This window comes from Natator depressus, chromosome 23 (genome assembly GCF_965152275.1).
Source record: "Natator depressus isolate rNatDep1 chromosome 23, rNatDep2.hap1, whole genome shotgun sequence".
In the NCBI taxonomy this organism is placed as follows: Eukaryota; Metazoa; Chordata; order Testudines; family Cheloniidae; genus Natator; species Natator depressus.
Genome location: NC_134256.1, coordinates 16,044,976 through 16,063,204, shown reverse-complemented (window position 1 = coordinate 16,063,204; position 18,229 = coordinate 16,044,976). Strand labels below are relative to the sequence as shown.

General features: G+C 54.7%; 1 protein-coding gene across 1 annotated transcript; it reads right to left on the bottom strand.

Moving 5' to 3' along the window:
* Positions 1-8,716: 8,716 nt before the first annotated feature.
* On the bottom strand, positions 8,717-10,678 carry LOC141976837 (glutaminyl-peptide cyclotransferase-like protein). The gene is made up of 3 exons (XM_074938001.1): positions 10,657-10,678; positions 9,842-9,958; positions 8,717-9,042 (listed from the first exon to the last, which is right to left on the bottom strand). Exons 1-3 carry the CDS (start codon positions 10,676-10,678, stop codon positions 8,897-8,899), a joined length of 285 nt encoding a protein of 94 aa, XP_074794102.1. The 3' UTR covers positions 8,717-8,896.
* Between the last annotated feature and the right edge of the window lie 7,551 nt (positions 10,679-18,229).

Sequence of the window (18,229 nt, the reverse complement as noted above, 5' to 3'; positions counted from 1 at the left end):
GTTCTTAATGTTTCCTCTGAATATTGTGGGGGTGCCTCAGTTTCCCCTAGGCAGTTCTTAAGTATCTAGATGGTGGGATAAGGGTGTATGATGATTGCAGAGCCCTAGAGGGCAGGAGTGTGCAGGGGTCTGGACACAGAGAATGGCTGAAACCCTGTTTCCTGGCAACTGATGGCCTGGGCCCTTCCCCCCTGCAAGGTGAGAGCGAAAGGGTTGGAGAACAAAGGAATCCGGTGACCTCCTGGCCTGGGAAAGGGAGAAAGCCCAGAGGAGGGCGGGGGCTGGAGACATTGAGTGAAGTGCAGATGTGGTTCTCTGGCTCACTGCCGCCCAAAATGGATCCAGCTGAGGGGTTCTGTTCTCTGCACCTACAAGCTCTGTGTTAGATCATGTTCCTGTCGTCTAATAAACCTCTGTTTTACTGGCTGGCTGAGAGTCACATCTGACTGCGAAGTTGTGGGGCAGGACCCTCTGACTTCCCCAGGAAGTGCACAGAGGGGCAGAGGATGCTGAATGCTCCGAGGTCAGACCCAGGAAGGTGGAAGTTGTGTGAGCTGTGTGTCTTGAAGACCGGCTGCTCACAGAAAGGAGACTTCCCCAGAGTCCTGACTGGCTTGGTCTGGAGCAGTTCCAGAGCATCGCCAGGGGGCCCCATGACAGTGGGGTCTAGTGGTTAGAATGGGGGGCTGGGAGCCAGGACTCCTGGGTTCTATCCCAGCCCTGGAAAAGGGATAGGAAACTCCTACCTGGATATATCACCATATCACAAAACCCACCACCCCTGGCTCAGATTGACCGCCCCAGCGTGGATGCTGCCTTGGATTTGCATCACCAGGGTGCCATCTCGCCATTATTTTGCACCACTTGCATTTCATAGAATCACAGAATATCAGGGTTGGAAGAGACCTCAGGAGGTCATCTAGTCCAACCCCCTGCTCAAAGCAGGACTAACCCGAACTAAATCATCCCAGCCAGGGCGTTGTCAAGCCAGGCCTTAAAAACTTCTAAGGATGGAGATTCCACCACCTCCCTAGTTAACCCATTCCAGTGCTTCACCAACCTCCTAGTGAAATAGTGTTTCCTAATATCCAACCTAGATCTCCCGCACTGCAACTTGAGACCATTGCTCCTTGTTCTGTCATCTGCCACCACTGAGAACAGCCGAGCTCCATCCTCTTTGGAGCCCCCCTTAAGGTAGTTGAAGGCTGCTATCAAATCCCCCCTCATTTTTCTCTTCTGCAGACTAAATAACCCCAGTTCCCTCAGCCTCTCCTCGTCCGTCATGTGCCCCGTTTTCATTTTCAATCATTTTCATTGCCCTCTGCTGGACTCTCTCCAATTTGTCCACATCCCTTCTGTAGTGGGGGGATCAAAACTGGACGCAATACTCCAGATGTGGCCTCACCAGTGCCGAATAGAGGGGAATAATCTCTTCCCTCAATCTGCTGGCAACACTCCTACTAATGCAGCCCAATATGCCTTTGGCCTTCTTGGCAACAAGGGCGCTCTGCTACTCATATCCAGCTTCTCGTCCACTGTAATCCCCAGGTCCTTTTCTGCAGAACTGCCGCTTAGCCAATCGGTCCCCAGCCTGTAGCAGTGCCTGGGATTCTTCTGTCCTAAGTACAGGACTCTGCACTTCTCCTTGTTGAACCTCATCAGATTTCTTTTGGCCCAATCCTCCAATTTGTCTAGGTCACTCTGGACCCTATCCCTACCCTCCAGTGTATCTACCTCTTCCCCCAGCTTAGTGTCATCTGTGAGTTTGCTGAAGGTGCAATTAATCCCATTATCCAGATCATTGATAAAGATGTTGAACAAAACCGGCCCCAGGACCGACCCCTGGGGCACTCCGCTTGATACCGGCTTCCAGCTAGACATCAAGCTGTTGATCACTACCCATTGAGCCCGACAATCTAGCCAGCTTTCTATCCACCTTATAGTCCATTCATCCAATCCATACTTTTTTAACTTGCTGGCAGTAATACTTTGGGAGACCGTATCAAAAGCTTTGCTAAAGTCAAGATGTATCACAACCACCACTTTCCCCATATCCACAGAGCTAGTTATCTCATCATAGAAGGCGTGACTTGCCCTTGGTGAATCCACGTTGACTGGTCCTTATCACCTTCCTCTTCTCCAAGTGGTTCAAAATGGATCCCTTGTGGACCTGCTCCATGATTTTGCTGGGGACTGAAGTGAGGCTGACCAGTCTGTAATTCCCCGGGTTCTCTTTTTTCCCTTTTTTAAAGATGGGCACTATATTTGTCTTTTTCCAATGGTCCGCGACCTCCCCCGATCACCATGAGTTTTCAAAGATAATGGCCAATGTCTCTGCAATCACATCAGCCAAGTCCCTCAGCACCCTTGGATGCATTAGATCTGGACCTATGGGGTTGTGCACATCCCGCTTTTCTAAACAGTCCTTAACCTGTTCTTTCAGCACTGAGCACTGCTCACCTCCTCCCCATACTGTGTTGCCCAGTGCAGCAGTCTGGGAGCTGACCTTGTCTGTGAAGACTGAGGCAAATAAAGCATTGAGTACTTCACCTTCTTGCACATCATGTGTCACTAGGCTGCCTCCCACTTTCAGGAAGGGGCCCACACATTCCCTGACCTTCTTCTTGTTGCTAACATACCCGTAGAAACCCTTCTTCTTACCCTTCACATCCCTTGCTAGCTGCAACTCCAGTTGTGCCTTGGACTTCCTGATTACACCCCTGCATACCCAAGCAATATTTTTATACTCCTCCCTAGTCATCTGCCCAAATTTCCACTGCTTGTAAGCTTCCTTTTGGAGTTTAAGCACCAGCGCGTGGGGGCAGCCCAAGCAGAAATCCCCTCCCCCCCGACACACATGAGAGAGGTGCTGGGAGCCGTGCTGGGGGCGATGACAATGGGGTCAGGCATCAGGGCACGTGGCTGTTGGGTGCGTTGCTGGATTCTGGAGAGACCTCCCCTTCTGCCACCAACCTGCCCCACTGGAGGCCAGCACAGCGCCCTCTGCTACCCATGGCTGCCACCATCTCTCCGCTCCACGAAGCTCCCACGACCTGCCTGGGGCAGCGACAGACCCTCTTGCTCCCCAGTTATAACACCTGGCCCTGAGCTAGCCCCTTTCTCCAGCAGATCTCAATGCCCTTCACAAAGGAAGTTGGCATCACTATCCCCACTTTATAGATGGGGAAACTGAGGCACACAAGGGGGACGTGACTCAACCAAGGTCACTCCACAGGCCGCCCATGTCTGTATGCAAAAGCCTGAGGACTTTAACTTGACCGGTCTACTTAAAACATTACAACACCCCCCCACCCCATCCATGGGGATGCCGTTATACCAGTACAAAGGTTTGTTGACTGGTAGAGGCCAAATTACTGTCAGACCTCAGGCCAACTGGTGACCCAGACTCCCAAGATGCTTTGGGAATGCTGCTAAACTCTCACAGGCTGTGAAAAATGCCAGTTTGCTAAAATTTGTAGCCTAGCGCCCTGTTATTTGCGTTGCCACGCAACTGTGCGAGAAATGTACTAACCACAAACAAATGGAAATGTATAAATAACATAGTGATGGTAAAAGTTTATGCTTAAGCAGCAGATGTGTGATTGTGTGCTGGGAAGTCTATGATATTTACCAGACACAAATTTTGCAGGCGACAGACTGATCCCCGTGATGTCTTTTGCCACGGCTTGCATACAGCTTGGACTACTTATAGGTAACTTAGTTCCAGCTTATCTCTTCCTCTTTCCCAATGCAAGGCTGTATGCAAGCCGTGGCAAAAGACATCACGGGGATCAGTCTGTCGTTTATGTCAACGGCTGCAAAATTTGGTTCAGCAGACTTGGTAATGGATCTGCCTTTCTGTTTGAGCGCTGTACTAACAACTAATAAATACTGGCCGGGGCTTGGGTCCTTGAGGTCTCTTTAAGCAGGAAGTAAGATTGAAGCTGAATTGGTAATAAATCTGCTTCCCTGGGGGATCCTCCAACCCAAGTTTACCGGCTGGAACCGGACCGGGCAGGGTCACAACCTCTGAGTCGGGAGTAAAGACCTAGCCGTGTGTGGAGACTCTGGCTGGGACGGTCTAGGGGCCTACAGGGGAGGGGAAAAGTTTGAAGAAGAGATGTAAGACTAGATCCAGCAAAACGTTAACTCCCTCAAGAGTAAAATGCGGGCGAAGAATGGCCGAAATGGTAAAGGAGGGCTTGGATTGTTTGTAAAGAAATGTGCTGTTATGCATGGAGGATCTGGGGCCGCACTGCGTCCGGCCGGCCCGTGGGATCACACGTGTGCGCTGCTTGTCTCTGAGGCTGACCAGATAGTGGAGGGGAAAGCGTGACCTGGGGCGGCAGCTCAGCATCGGGCGCACGAGGCTTTTAATCAGAAGCTTAAGGAAGTGACAGAAAATGCTCAGAAAGGGAAGCCGCAGAATGGGGAAGTCAAGGGGCGGCTGGCGAGCGCCGCAAGGAAAGGGGAAGGCGGGCGAGGGGAAGGAGCTGAGGAGACGGTGCAGACGTGGGGTTGTCAGAAACGGGCGAAGGACGGTGGAAGTGCTCATAGGCCAGCACAGGAGCAATTGGCTGTGGTGACACTGGGAGCACCGGGGAAGCCGGTTGAGTGCAAGGAGGACCCAGAGGATGTGATGGAGCAGGTCAAGCCTCATCGTTAATAATGCAGCTGAGCCGTGTCGGAAGTTAAGAAAATGAACTGCGTGCTGGAAGGAAAAGGTTTGGAGGCACCCTGAGTAAGGAGGGGCGTGGGAGAGATCGGCCCAGGGGCTCTAGAGAGAACTGGGGTAGGAGGCTGCCAGCCGACCGGGCGGGTTTGTGAAGGCCGGGTGCTGGCGTGATGGCAGAATGCTTCTTCAATGCAACGTCAAAACGTGACATTGTGACAGGCCATAGCAGAAATGCCAGGCAGAGGAGAAACCTGTCCAGGCACTAAGTCAATGGGTTCCCCAAGGGTGCCGGACAGCACTTGGTTCCACCCATTTCTGTCCGGAGAAATGGGCCAGAGACGGCAGTTCCCTCCCAGACCCTGCACAAAGCTGGTTGGACGAAGTGTGGGTATTTCCAGAGTTCATTGTATTACAAATGCAAATGGGTCTGGAGTCTGGGGGGATGGGACGTGATTCTTCTGGGGGAGACGTGACTCCAGCAAACCCTGGGAAGGGTCAGGACCATCACAAGACACTTGTAAAACGACCGACCAGCCAAGGCGGGGATGCAAATTCCCACCTCTGCCCCCAGCCTTTCGAAGCGACGCCCTGGGGAGCGAGACACTGGCTGCGAATGACCTGTTCCCAGATCGAGGTACCGGCCTGCAGCACTCACAGATTCCCAGGGGTCATGTTTGCAGCAGAAGCTGTGCTGAGCTTGGAAGCACTGAAAAGCCCGTGGGTGGCTTTGACGGGCTGCGCTCCGGCCGGAGCCCTGGCTGGAGTCAGGGGAGGGATCCCTGGTAAGCCCAGTAGCAGGCGGGTGGGTTCGCTGATTGGTTTAACATGTGTTCTTGGCAGTGCTGTCACCGTAAGCACCGAGGATTGTACCCCCACCGGGGCTGTAATGTGTTAACTAGCCTGGTACAGTTACACTCCTACAGCATTTGTGTGGGGGGCTGGAGCCGTGGCAATGGGGTGGGGTGGGGGCCAGCAAAGGCCTCTGTGACACCGCCCCATGCCGGCGTTATTGACACGTTTCCCTGCAGCCGGCCTGACGCCCCGCAACGAAAACCTGGCCACAGATTTTGCTCCGTGAAATGTTTTGAGATGGTGATGTCAGGAGATGGAAACCCAGCTGGGAATTTCCAGCAGGGCAGAGGCTCCCAGTGCTGTTCTCCTGCCCCACATCTGGGCCCGCTACAGCCCTCACTCCACCCCCAGCTCTGTCCAGGTGGGGCCCTTGGTGCCTTCCAAAAGGGGCGTTACACACAGCGCCACCTAATGGCCAAACAGTGCAATACAGGTTAGGGCCCCTCCATTCCAGTCCTTTTCCTCAGTGGGTCTTTAGCTCCATGGCAGAGGATTGAGCTTCTAGCTCTGATGGTCCCAGGTTCAAACCCGGGCCGGGCCAGCCACGACCCTGGGGGAGCTGCCAAGAGCGATGGGGAGGGGAGGGTGCGGCCGACATGCCTGTGCAGGTCTCACACTGTGCTCTGCCTGCAGCTTCCTGATCGGCGAAGATGACAGAGTCTAGGAGGGCAGAGGTTGGAGCACCATGGGGGCCCATGCCAAGAACTGGAAAAATAAGTCACTGGGAATCAGCTTCCTGGGCAGCTTCTCCAGTACGTGGTTCCCGTCTGTACGGATTTCCCTGCTAGGCCCCCAGGGGAACTAGGAAGTTCACAGCTGCTCTTGGTTCCACCACGGTGGGGCACTGGGCTGGGGCACAGGGTCAGGAAAGGGAGGGGGAGGGGGAGCGTGGCGAAGCAAATGTGTGTGTGGAGGCGGGGAGACGCATTACCAAACACAATGGTGGGGGGGGGGGGAAGACACTGACATGGCCAATCAAGAACGTGGCTAGAGAGTGTTTATTTACTCAGGCCACATTCACATCCCCAGAGCAGCAGAGAGGGGCCAGGGGCGGGTGTGAAATTAACAGGGGGCTGCTGGTGTCCTGCAGAAACAGCCCCTGACAACACCACCCTGACCGTTGCCAAGAGCCCGATCCAATGTGCTGTATCCGGGGGCTTCCTGAGCGAAAGCTACACCCTGAAGGGGCATCGCGACGTGAAGTCAACCCAATGCCCTGGGGACGCCCTCTACGAGGCCATAAGCCAGTGGCCTGAGTTTGAAGCCTGAGTCCCTGCAGCCTCGGGGCAGCCCCTGCACCCATCGCTGACCCCGCCCACAGCTTCTGCCTGCTCGAGCAGCACCTCTGCCCCCCAGCAGGGGGCAGCTTCCCGCTTCTCGCCCACCTGCTTCCTCTTAGGGCCCGGAGAGCAGGGCTCTGAGAGTTGGGGTTACCCTCCCGTCTCCCCTGGGCTCTGCTGCCCTCCCCCCCCCGGGGGCTCAGATTTCTAATGGCACTTGGGAGCCACCTGCCTTTCCCAGGCTACTTCCTTCGGCAGATGCCAGGCCTAGCCCCTCGCTCCCGTCCGCAACGGGCATGTCAGCTTAGCCCGGGTCCACACACAGCCAGGCCCAGGGTCTTACAGCATCCAGGGGGTTGGGGCCAAGCCTCAGCCGAGCTCTGTGGCGATGGCCCTGCCAATCCCTGGGCAGCTCAGGAAACGTCGCCTCCATTCCCGTGTGAAACGTCTGAGCAATTATCAATTCCAGAGTCAAATCCGCCTCTGCCCCCAGCCCCCCTGAGATCTGCAGCAAAGATTTCATCTGGAATCCCCCAGAAATTGGTTGCTATTTAACCCCCCCACAAAGGGAACCCAAGTGTCCCCGAGCCCTGACACTTGGCTCTGCCAGGCCCAGGCAGGGTCTGGCTCTCAAAGCTTTCAGCCCTCGACCCTTTCGCCCCGACAATCCATTCCCGTGAGCCTCTCTCACCGAGGGGGGCAAAGTGTTTGGATCTTCACACAGCAGGTGCCTGGGAAGTATCCGTAGGGTGGGTCACAGAGTCCCACAAAGGGGTTTTTAATTCAAGTGCAATTTGCCTTTAACCCAGCGCCCCTGCGGCTTAGCGCTTGCTTTGCTTGGGAGCTACTGAGCAGTGAAAATAAACCAGCTTCTAGCACATGAAAAGTTGAAGCGCCGGGAATCAGTTCATCTCCTGTTAAACCATAACCACCACCACCCTGCCGCTGGGCTGGGTGAGCTGAGAGGGTGTGATTATGGGTCTGTCAGATTAGCACTAAGAGGCCCCCTTGGGCTAGGTGCTATACACACAGAACATGAGACAGACAGTCCCTGCCCTAAAGAGCTCACAGTCTAATTAGACAAAGGATGGGAGGGGAAACTGAGGCACAGGGAGGGGAAAAGGGTTTTATCCAAACTCACAGGGCCAGTTAGTGGCAGAGCGTGGAACAGATCCCATGGGTGCAGTCAAGTGCTCTGCCCACTAGGCTGTGCTGCCTCTCAATCCAGAGGGAGGAGGTGGAGCGAAACCAAGGGGGCGCTGGTTCCGCATGGCTCACACACAGTCAGGCCCGGCAGCCCTGAGCTGAAGGAAGCAGAGGGGAGCTGGGGTTTGCGCCTGCTGATGGGAGCTGGGGCTGCGGCTGGAGACTGGCAGGAGGGGCCGGAGCGGAGGGAACAGCCATGCCAGGAGCAGTGTCCCAGCCCCACAGTGCCCAGGGCTGCCCGGCATGTGGGAAGGGGGCAGCAGCACTGACAGGGCAGCTCTTTGTTACGAGAGTCGCTGTGGAGCAGCCCCCGAGCGAGGCTGGGAGCCCAGCACCTCAGGGCTGGACGGGCCCCGTAAACAGGAGGAACCCCTGGTGGGCTGGCAGCTGGAGGCCACGCTGCAGAGAGTGCAGGTCTGGCCCCCCCGCAGCCCCCGGTGTCCTGCCCCTGGCACAGTCCAGGTTCAGCCCAGTTATTCCTGCTTCTGAGCCGTGGATCCCGGGGGACATGACCAGCTGGGATCCAGGCCCCCCGCTGGGAAGAGGCTAGTCCAGGCCCCGGCGGCTGGAGCTCTGGAGGGCATGTAAAGCCCAGGAAGGCCCAACCTCAAGGGGCTCAAGCAAGAGGTTTCACTTCTGGGCTGGCCACAGACCTGCTGCAGCCCCGGAACAGACTCAGCACATCTCCCTTCCCATCATCCCAGCATTGTAACACCTCCCCAAGCCCCTGAGGGGCTGCCACAGCCCGGGCCCCAAAAGCCACCTTGCCTGGTCCCTAGGGTGTTTTGGCCGCTGGCCCCATGGAGCTCGGCCCAGGAAGGGTAAAGGATCCTGTAAGACCCAGGGAGGGGTTGGTCCCTTCACCAGGGGAGGCTCTGGGTAGTCACAGCCACAGGTACTTGGCCAGGAAGGCAGCCAGGATCTTGCAGAGGTTCTCCAGGGTCTGGGGGTACAGGTTCTGCTCCGTGTCCTCCATCGTGTGCCAGACCCACGGGAAGGGGGTGGCGATGAGGTGCAGCACTGGCACTCCTACGGCCAGACAGATACATGGATAGTCAGCAGGGATCCAACCCAGGATCTGCATCACTGCAAGCACCAGCCTCTACTGCTGGAGCTACAAGTGTAATTCCACTATTGTCAGCAGTAGTAGACTATTATCCCCATGTGGCCCAGCCAATAGCGGGCGACGTGCAACATTCTAAATGCGCACACTGTCTCAGGAGATGGAGCCAGGCCCTCAGGCATGACCTGACCTTACATCTAGGAGCCATGTGCTCCCCTGACCTAGCAACGAGCAGCTGGCCAGGTGCATTATGGGAACCAGATTGGCCAGAGACATCAAGTGAATCAGGGCCAAGTGGCTAGATAGCAATGATGTGTTTATAAAGTCTTTCACCCCCAAGGATCCCAGAGCCTAAGTTCAAAATGCAGCCACCTCTGGGGTGAAGTGTGCCAGGCAGGCAAACATCATCTATAAAGCATGTTACCCCTGTAAATAACACCTAGCTCTTGCATAGCCCTTGTCCTCAGGGGATCCCAAAGCACTTTACAAAGGGGGTCAGAATGATTCCCCCCACTTCACAGATGGGGAAACTGAGGAAGACAGCGGCAAAGTCACCCAGCAGGGCAGTGGCAAAGCCAGGATCTGAACCCAGGTCTCAGTCCCTTGCTCCACTCATGAGGCCAGGCTTGTGTGGGAGCCTGGGGGAGTCTCACCACACTTTGTCTGCACACATTCTGCCCTGGTTCCCCCGGGGAGGCCTCCCCAGCTGTCCATCCCACACTGCTCTGCGCCTGGACGCCCGGTAGCGAGGGGCAGGACAGGTACCTTTGCGAAGGAAGGGGACGTGGTCCTCTTCGACAGGCCCATAGGCAGGCTCCCGCTGGAAGTACGTCTGCTCCCGGGGGTGGGACTGCAGCAGGCCCACCCGGTGCAGACGCTTCTCTGGGCGACACAGAGAAGAGAGTGAGGAATGGGCTGGTTCCTGGGACCTGCCAGGCTGGGGGCGTGGCAGGACGAGCCCCACAGGGGGTCACACCTGGCTGCTCACACCAGAGCTCCCTGAGGACACAGAGACGCTGCCGGGGAGGGAGGGGGATTTCAAACCTGACAAGTCGTGTTTGAGGGAAATAAAGTGTTGGTGAAAGATGCCAGGTCAACAGCCCTGGGGACTGAATCCCCAACTCCCAGCTCTGTCCCACAGCTGGGGATAGAACCCAGGAGTCCTGGTTCCCAGCCCCCCTGCTCTAACCACTAGACCCCACTCCCCTCCCAGAGCTGGGGCTAGAACCCAGGCACCTTTATTCATTGTCAGACAGACGCAGGACCATCAGGACTTGGGGGGGGTGGGGGGGAGGAAGTAGCTGTCCCACTACAGGTGCCTGGGGGGGCAAGCCCCCTCCCACCCCTGGAAGAAAGGAAGGTTTGCTATCGATGCCAAAGAGCCGGTCGAACCAGGAGGCGGTGAAGGGGAAGTGGTTCTGGATGGTCGGGTGGTGGGCCCCCAGCAGGTCCAGCAAGATAAACAGGCTCTGCAAGGCGGCAACAAGGGGTTAAATCTGTAGGGGCCCAGTCACCCCAGGAGGATCTGAGGTAGGGATTGGTACAAGATCCAGTGCAGACGGATTGAGCCCCCCGCCTACCCCGGACAGGCACCCCCACCATCTCCCTTCAGCCTGAAAGATCCCCCAGGCAGAACTCCCCAGAGGGGCAAGCGGGCGGCTCTCACCATAGCCTGGAGCTGGCTGGTGCCCGGCTGGTGCTGAGCCTTGGCCATGGACAGCCCCGTACAGGGAATCCCTCTCACTCCACTCCCCGAAGGCCTCCTTGCTGTCCAGGAACAGCAGCTGCAGCATCACCTCAGAGCCCTGGGGAGAGACACGGGGCTCGCTCAACACCTGACACTGCTGGACAGGTGAGAGGACTGCACCCAGGACAGCAGCAGAGCTCGGGATAGAACCCAGGAGTCCTGGCTCCCAGCTCCCCTGCTCTAACCACTAGACCCCATTCCCCTCCCAGAGCCAGAGATAGAACCCAGGAGTCCTGGCTCCCATCCCCCCTGGTTTTACACACTAGACTCCATTCCTTTCCCCAAGACAAGAGTAGAACCCCCAACCTGGGAAGCGCTCACCTGCTCCTTGGCCTTCAGCAGCTCCACGTCCAAGGCCGTGGCCAGTTCCAGCAGGATGGCACAGGGCACGGCTGAGTCGGTGGCCCCCAGGAAGGTGCGGCCCTGTCTTTCCCAAGCTGCCACCCCACCGGGCTTGAAACATCACCAGCTCCATCCAGCCCAGGGACCACATGGACAGGTACCGGGGCTGGGATGGGGACTCTGTGGAATCTCAGATTAAAGGAGCACCTTTAGATTTGGGATGGAGGGGCTACCTGCAGAGCAGGGAGGTCTTTCCTAAATTCCTCAGGCTTACCCTGATCTGAGGCTGTACAGAGGAGGCTCCCCAGCCAGCAGCTGCCTTATCAGAACTGTGTTCATTAGATAGATAGATAGATAGATAGATAGATAGATAGATAGATAGATAGATAGATAGATTCAGGGTAATGTATCAGAATCTGGCCCTCACCCCATTGCACTCAGTGGGTTTCTCTCGTTTTACCCTGGGGGAGATGAGATCAGAACCCAAGACCGCCAGTTCCAAGAACTCCACAGACCTGTGTTGTCACTGGATTTATTACCAAGGGGACATTAGACAAGGGGAGGCACCAGAATACCCCTCTGTGGGACAGAAGGACAGATTGAGGGACAGGGTTTGTGTCTCCCGCTTTGAAGTCCTGTGTCTTTGTGCATGCAGAGCTCTGTGCAAAACCCACCATCTCTGTGAGCCCCAGGGCGGATGATGGCCCTGGGAGGAGCTGTGACCATCCTCTGAAAGAGTCGGTGCCAGGGCATAAGGGCTGTTCTGTAGAAAGGAGGAGATTAAACTCCTCTGCAATACATATGTAAGCCTTCTTCCAGTTCCAGCTCTGGCTTCAATATATAGGGGTTCCTCTCAAAATTACAACACAACACTGGCTTGAGCTCCAACCCAGAAATCTGGGAAAACTAAACACCAGCCCTGGGTGTTTCTAAGAAGCAATACTTCCTGTCTTGCAAGCACTGAGTCTGTGTGCGACAAAAGAAATATTTTATTAAGGGGAGAAGGAAGAATGGCATTAATTTGAGAAAACATGACAACAATGACTCAAACGCATGCAAACAACAAGTAAATCCCTGGCCCCGGGTGGAGCAGTGGCTTTGCCTCAGTTTCCCCCTTTATGAAAGACCAGCAGACAAATATCCCGTTAACACACCACTCCCCTTTCTGTCCATGACACCGCACTCTTAGTTTGCTGTCCACCACAAGTGAAGTCCTAGGGTCTAGGGGTGCCGTTAGGTGCATTCAGCTCCAGCCTTAGGGGAGGAATGCAGGAAAATCAAATGATGCCTCTGCCCACTCCGGGGGGAGTCAGCAGCAACCAGGGCTGGGTTCCTTTTGACAGCACAACACAGAACCAGCTCGAGTCCACACCCAGTAATCTGAAAAAAATTACACCCCCCACTTGGTACCTCTAAGAGCCAGTACTTCTCCTCTCACAAGCACTAAGTACATGTATAGAAGAGAAAACTTTGAATAAAAGGGGAAAGGAACCTGGCATTACTTGGGAAAACACCACAAGCATGATTTGAAAACATCAGACCATGAGTAAAACACCCACCCCAGAGTACATTGGCAGCATCCGTTTCCTCAGTCTCTCACCTTGCAGTGTGACAGTCTGACAAACAAATGTCCCTTTAACACGCCAGTCCTCTCTCCCTCCACCGCACCCCACTCACAGTTGTCCTTGGTCAGTGAAAACCCAGTGTTTGGAGGTGTGTTTGCGTGAGTTAACCTCCCACCCCGGGGGGAGCGGGGGGGGCAGCACTGAGCAGTGATTCGGCAGCCGTCGCTGTGCCGCTGTTCACTCTGCATCGCTGTCTGCCTTTGTTCACTCCATAGCCGGCCACTCCACCTTCATTGACTGCACCGCCAGCCACCCCCCAGTGTTCCCTCTGCCACTCTCCGGCGCTCTGCCACCAGTCACCCTGCCACGGCCCTCTCCACTGCAACCTCTGGGATGTTTTGAAGTTCCACCACTTAACTCAGCTCTCAGCAATTCCAATGCTCAGTGATTCCAGCAGTTAGCGAGGCAACCTCGTTCACCAGAGACACTGTCCCACAACGGACCTAAGGCTTCATATTTAGACTGGGCTATCAGTGATGTCAGCTCGAGTGATCCAAACCAAGAGACTCTCAACTGGGCCTTAAGAAGCTCTGTTATTAAACAGTGCAGAGTCAAATGGCACGTAAAGCCAGATGGGCACAAATACCCTCTCACATCTCCACTGGCCTTTGGCACCCCTACCTCCTGCTTATTGAATGCAGTTAACTTGAGAGTGACCCCCTCATTCATGGCATACCAAGGCCAGTTCTGCTCCCTTTGATTCACAAAAGGATAACCACACTTTATTACCTCTGCCTCCTCAATAACAAAGTGATTTGCAATCCAACACCAGATAAAAGTGATCATTTGGGCAAAGCAGCCCCATCATGTTGCTCACCTAGGCAGAGTGGGTGTGTCTATTCAAACATGGTCAGTTCCTGATGTCTTCTCCCCAGCTCATCACTAGGTGTTGGGAAAGCTCATTCAGAGCCTGCTTACATAAGAACCTATAACTGCAATTTCACATAAACAGATTGAACACTCTGAGCAATGCGTTCAAATGCATCACACATCCAATGAGGCTAACAACATTTCCTTATCCCTGGATCCAAGGGGATGCCTAGCTAGGCATGAGGTAATATGATGGGTGACTTGTCCAATGAAGGGGGAGCAATAGCTGTTGATTTGGCAGAGGCAGGGGGGAACCCTTCCCCCAGGGGGAGCTGCAGAGCTTCCCAGGAGGATGCTCCTTCTCTGGGGACACACACAGAAGTCAGGCCCCGGTGACTACAGCATCAGCACTGCACCCTCCCTAGAGATTACAGTGACCATAAATCTTGAGCTGTGGGGGGAGAGTCCCAATTGCTGAGTCATTGTTTCCACCTTCTCACTCCCCCTGGGTTCCAAGAACTCCACAGACCTGTGCTGTTGCTGGGTTTATAATGCAGGGAACATTAGACAAGGGGAGGCAGCTGAATGCCCTAGGGCTGGGCACAGAGAGATCAAATGACAGACAGACAGACTGAGGAGTAAGGGTATATGTCTCCCCCATAGAAGTCCTGTGTCTTTGTGCATGCAGAGTTCTATCCCAAACCCTCCATCTCTGTGAGCCCCAGGGAGCTAATGGCCATGGGGTGCACCGTGACCATCCAGTGTGAGTGTAGGTACCAGGGCTGAGGGTTGTTCTGTACAAAGGAGGAGACCACACCACGCTGCATCACATGGAAAGTCCTGCAGACATGACTGCGTTTCCCATCCGCAGTGTTATACAGGGTGACAGCAGGAGCTACACCTGACGTTATGGCAGCACATCACAAGCCTTCATCTGGTCAGATCCCAGTGACCATGTGGAGCTGGTGGTGAGAGGTGAGGGGCCTGGTTTGGAGTCCCCGCTCTCAGCCCTGTACCCAGCCCAGCCTTCACAGAGTCTATGCCCCAAGGAGATGCTCACAGCCAGGATCTGCCTGGGGCCTTACAGAGGGGATGCCCAGTGTGGGATCAGGAAATCAGTGGATTTGTCATGTAGCCGGGGGAAGCTGCAGCAGCAGCTGTTGATGTAAGGCAGAGGGAAGGGGGAACCCTGCCCCCAGGGCAAGCTGCAGAACAGTGAGGCTTTTCCCAGGGGGATGCTCCCTATCAGAGTATGCCCAGAGAAGTCAGGGCCAGCAGCTGCAGAACCAGTCCCTTCCCCAGCTGATAAAATCCACTAACTCCCTGGAGGTTAGAGTGACCATAAAGGCTGAGTCGAGGGGGGAGGGACCCAATTGCTGAGTCGCTTTTTCTACCTCTTAGCTCCCCCTGATTGCCCATTTCATCCCCTGCCCTGACAGGCTCTCATTCTAAACTACAGGTGGAAACAACCTCACTGGGCTTGAAACATCACCATATCCAATCAGCCTGGGGACCACACGGACAGGTACCTGAGTGGGGAAATCATGCCTCAGGAATCTACTACAATGCTTTGAAGGGGTCCACAAGCATGTGGACAAGGGTGATCCAGTGGGTATAGTGTAATTAGATTTTGAGAAAGCCTTTCACAAGTTCCCTCACCAAAGGCTTTTAAGCAAAGTAAGTTCTCATGGCATAAGAGGGAAGGTCCTCTCCTGGATCAGTAACTGGTTAAGAGGTAAGAAACAAAGGGTAGGAATAAATGGTCAATTATCAGAATGGAGAGAGTAAATAGTGGTGTCTCCCAGGGATGTGTACTGGGACCAATATTATTCAACATATTCATCAATGATTTGGGAAAAGGGGTAAACAGTGAGGTGGCAAAATTTGAAGATGACACAAAACGACTCAAGATAGTTAAGTCCCAAGCGGACCATTAAGAGTTACAAAGGGATCTCACAAAACTGGGTGTCTGGGCAACAAAATGGCAGATGAAATTCCATGTTGAGAAATGCAAAGTAATGCTCATTGGAAAACATAATCCAAACTATACATATAAAATGGTGGGGTCTAAATTAACTGTTATCATTCAGGAAAGAGATCGTAGAGTCACTGTGGATAGTTCTTTGAAAATATCCACTCAATGTGCAGCGGCAGTCAAAAATGTGAACAGAATTTAGGGAATCATTAAGAAAGGGATAGATAATAAGACAGAAAATATCATATTGCCCCTCTATAAATCCATGGTATGCCCACATCTCGAATACTGTGTGCAGATGTCGTTGCCCCATATCAAAAAAGATATGCTGGAACTGGAAAAGGTACAGAAAAGGGCAACAAAAATGATTGGAGGGCATGGAACAGTTCCATATGAGGGAAGATTAATAAGACAGGGACTTTTCAGCTTGGAAAAGAGACAACTAACGGGGGGGAGGGTGGTGGTAGAGGTCTGTAAAATCATGACTGGTGTGGAGAAAGTAAATAAGGCAGTGTTATTTACTCCTTCTCATAACACAAGAACCAGGGGTCACCAAATGAAATTAGTAGGCAGCGGGTTTAAAAGAAACAAAAGGAAGTACTTCTTCACACAACACACAGTCAACCTGTGGAACTCTTTGCCAGACGATGTTGTGAAGGCCAAGACTATAACAGGGTTCCAAAAAAAACCCCTAGATAAATTGATGGAGGATAGGCCCATCCATGGCTCTTAGCCAAGATGGGCAGGAATGGTGTCCCTAGCCTCTGTTTGCCAGAAGCTGGGAATGGGTGACATGGGATGGGTCACTTGTTGATTACCTGTTCTGTTCATTCCTTCTGGGGCACCTGGCATTGGCTACTGTCCGAAGACAGGTTACTGAGCTAGATGGACCTTTGGTCTTACATAGTATGGCCACTCTTATGTTCTTATGGGATGGGGACTCTGTGGAATCACAGATGAAAGGGGCAACTCTAGATCTGAGGGAGGCGGAGGCAGGATCCCTGACCCCAGGGTTAGCTGCAGAGCAGAGAGTTCTTTCAGGTCTGTACCTGTTCTGGGGGCGCACAGAGGAGTTGGGACACAGAGGCTGCCCAGCTGGCCTCTTCCATCTATCCTTCATTAAATAGCTAGATGGGTAGCTAGATCCAGGGGTAATGGATCAGAATCCGGCCCTCAACCCATTGCTGTCAGAGGGTGACTCTGGATTAACCCTGGAGGAGCTGAGTTCAGAATCCAGCCCTGATACTTCCAAGAACTCCACAGCCCTCACGAAGCGCCTGGATTTCACCTGGGGCAACATCCTCCGTCTGGGTCTGGTCTCCGGGGTTCTGCTGGCCCTGGTGCTGATCATGGCCGAGGCTGGTTACTGCTGGAAGGAGACTCCAGGTGACATGACCCCCCTCTCTTATCCCTTCCCCCATCCCAGGACAAGGCCCCCCAAGTCTGCCAAGCCCCTCTGAACATGGGGGTACCTCATCTGCACATAACCCTTGGGCAGCTGGCCCAGCTCCTGTACCACCTGTCAGTGGGGGGAGGAGTCAGACCAGGGTGTCCCGTGCACACACTGAGGCTGCTATGAAGGGTGTGTGATGTCCAGAGATGCCCCTTCCCACTGTGAACTGGAGCCACCCCAATGCCTGGCCCTACCCCACTCTGAGTGTCCCAGGTGGGTAGGTCTGTGGTGGCGGGTGGGGCGGGGGTGAGGGGCAGTGCACACAGACACTAGGTCTCTTTCTGGCCAGCAGCTCCCACCTCTCCAACCCCTGGAAACCTACCCACCCTGGGCAGCTGTCTTGTCCTCCCCTCCCCTCAATCCCATCCCAGTCAGGGGGCTTGGGCCTGTGGGGTGACAGTGGCCCCTCTAACCCGCCGTCTCTCTGTGCTTACAGGGGAGCCTGGATCCAGCCATGCAGAGATGAAGATCTCCTTAGGGGAAGAGCCCTATCTGCTTGGAGGGCTCCACAGGGTAGAAAAGCCACTCTCCCTTCCCCCAGGAAATCCCTGCTTCAGGGAATCTCACATTTATTCCATGGTGCTCCCAATTCAACAGCTGGACCCTTGGGAGCAAACTCTCGACCCCCGGCACCGAGCACACCAGCCCCTGTGTCACCAGCTAAGGGAGCACCTGCCGGGGCCCCAGGGGGTGGGGAAGCAGGGCCGTAGCAGAGCCCCGTGCAGGGAAGGTGCTGCCTATGTCTGTGGGAAGCCCAGGGTGGGGTGTGGGGGGCTGGGCGCTGTATAGGGCCCCCTCAATAAATAACCCCTTCCCTGCCAGATTCCCTGCTCCTCCTGCTCCCTGCTGGGGATATGACCTGAGAAGATGAGGGAAGGCCGTTAGTGCTTCCTTAGCCAGAGCATTTGCTTCCCGACCTCAGGGGATGAGCCGGATCCCTGAGTATGCCCCGGAGCCAATGTCAGACTAGGGGGGTGGAGCAGAGCGAGATTCCCTGATCATAAGAATGGCCATACTGGGTCTGTTCAGCCCAGTGTCCTGTCTGCTGGGGGGAGCGTGGGGCAGGGGATCTGGGTGCAGGGAGATGGGGACAGGAGACACCTCGGGGACATGTTAATGCCGGGGCCATTTCTCCCCAGACTCAGGAATCGCTCTGATACCAGAAAAAAGAAAAGGAGTACTTGTGGCACCTTAGAGACTA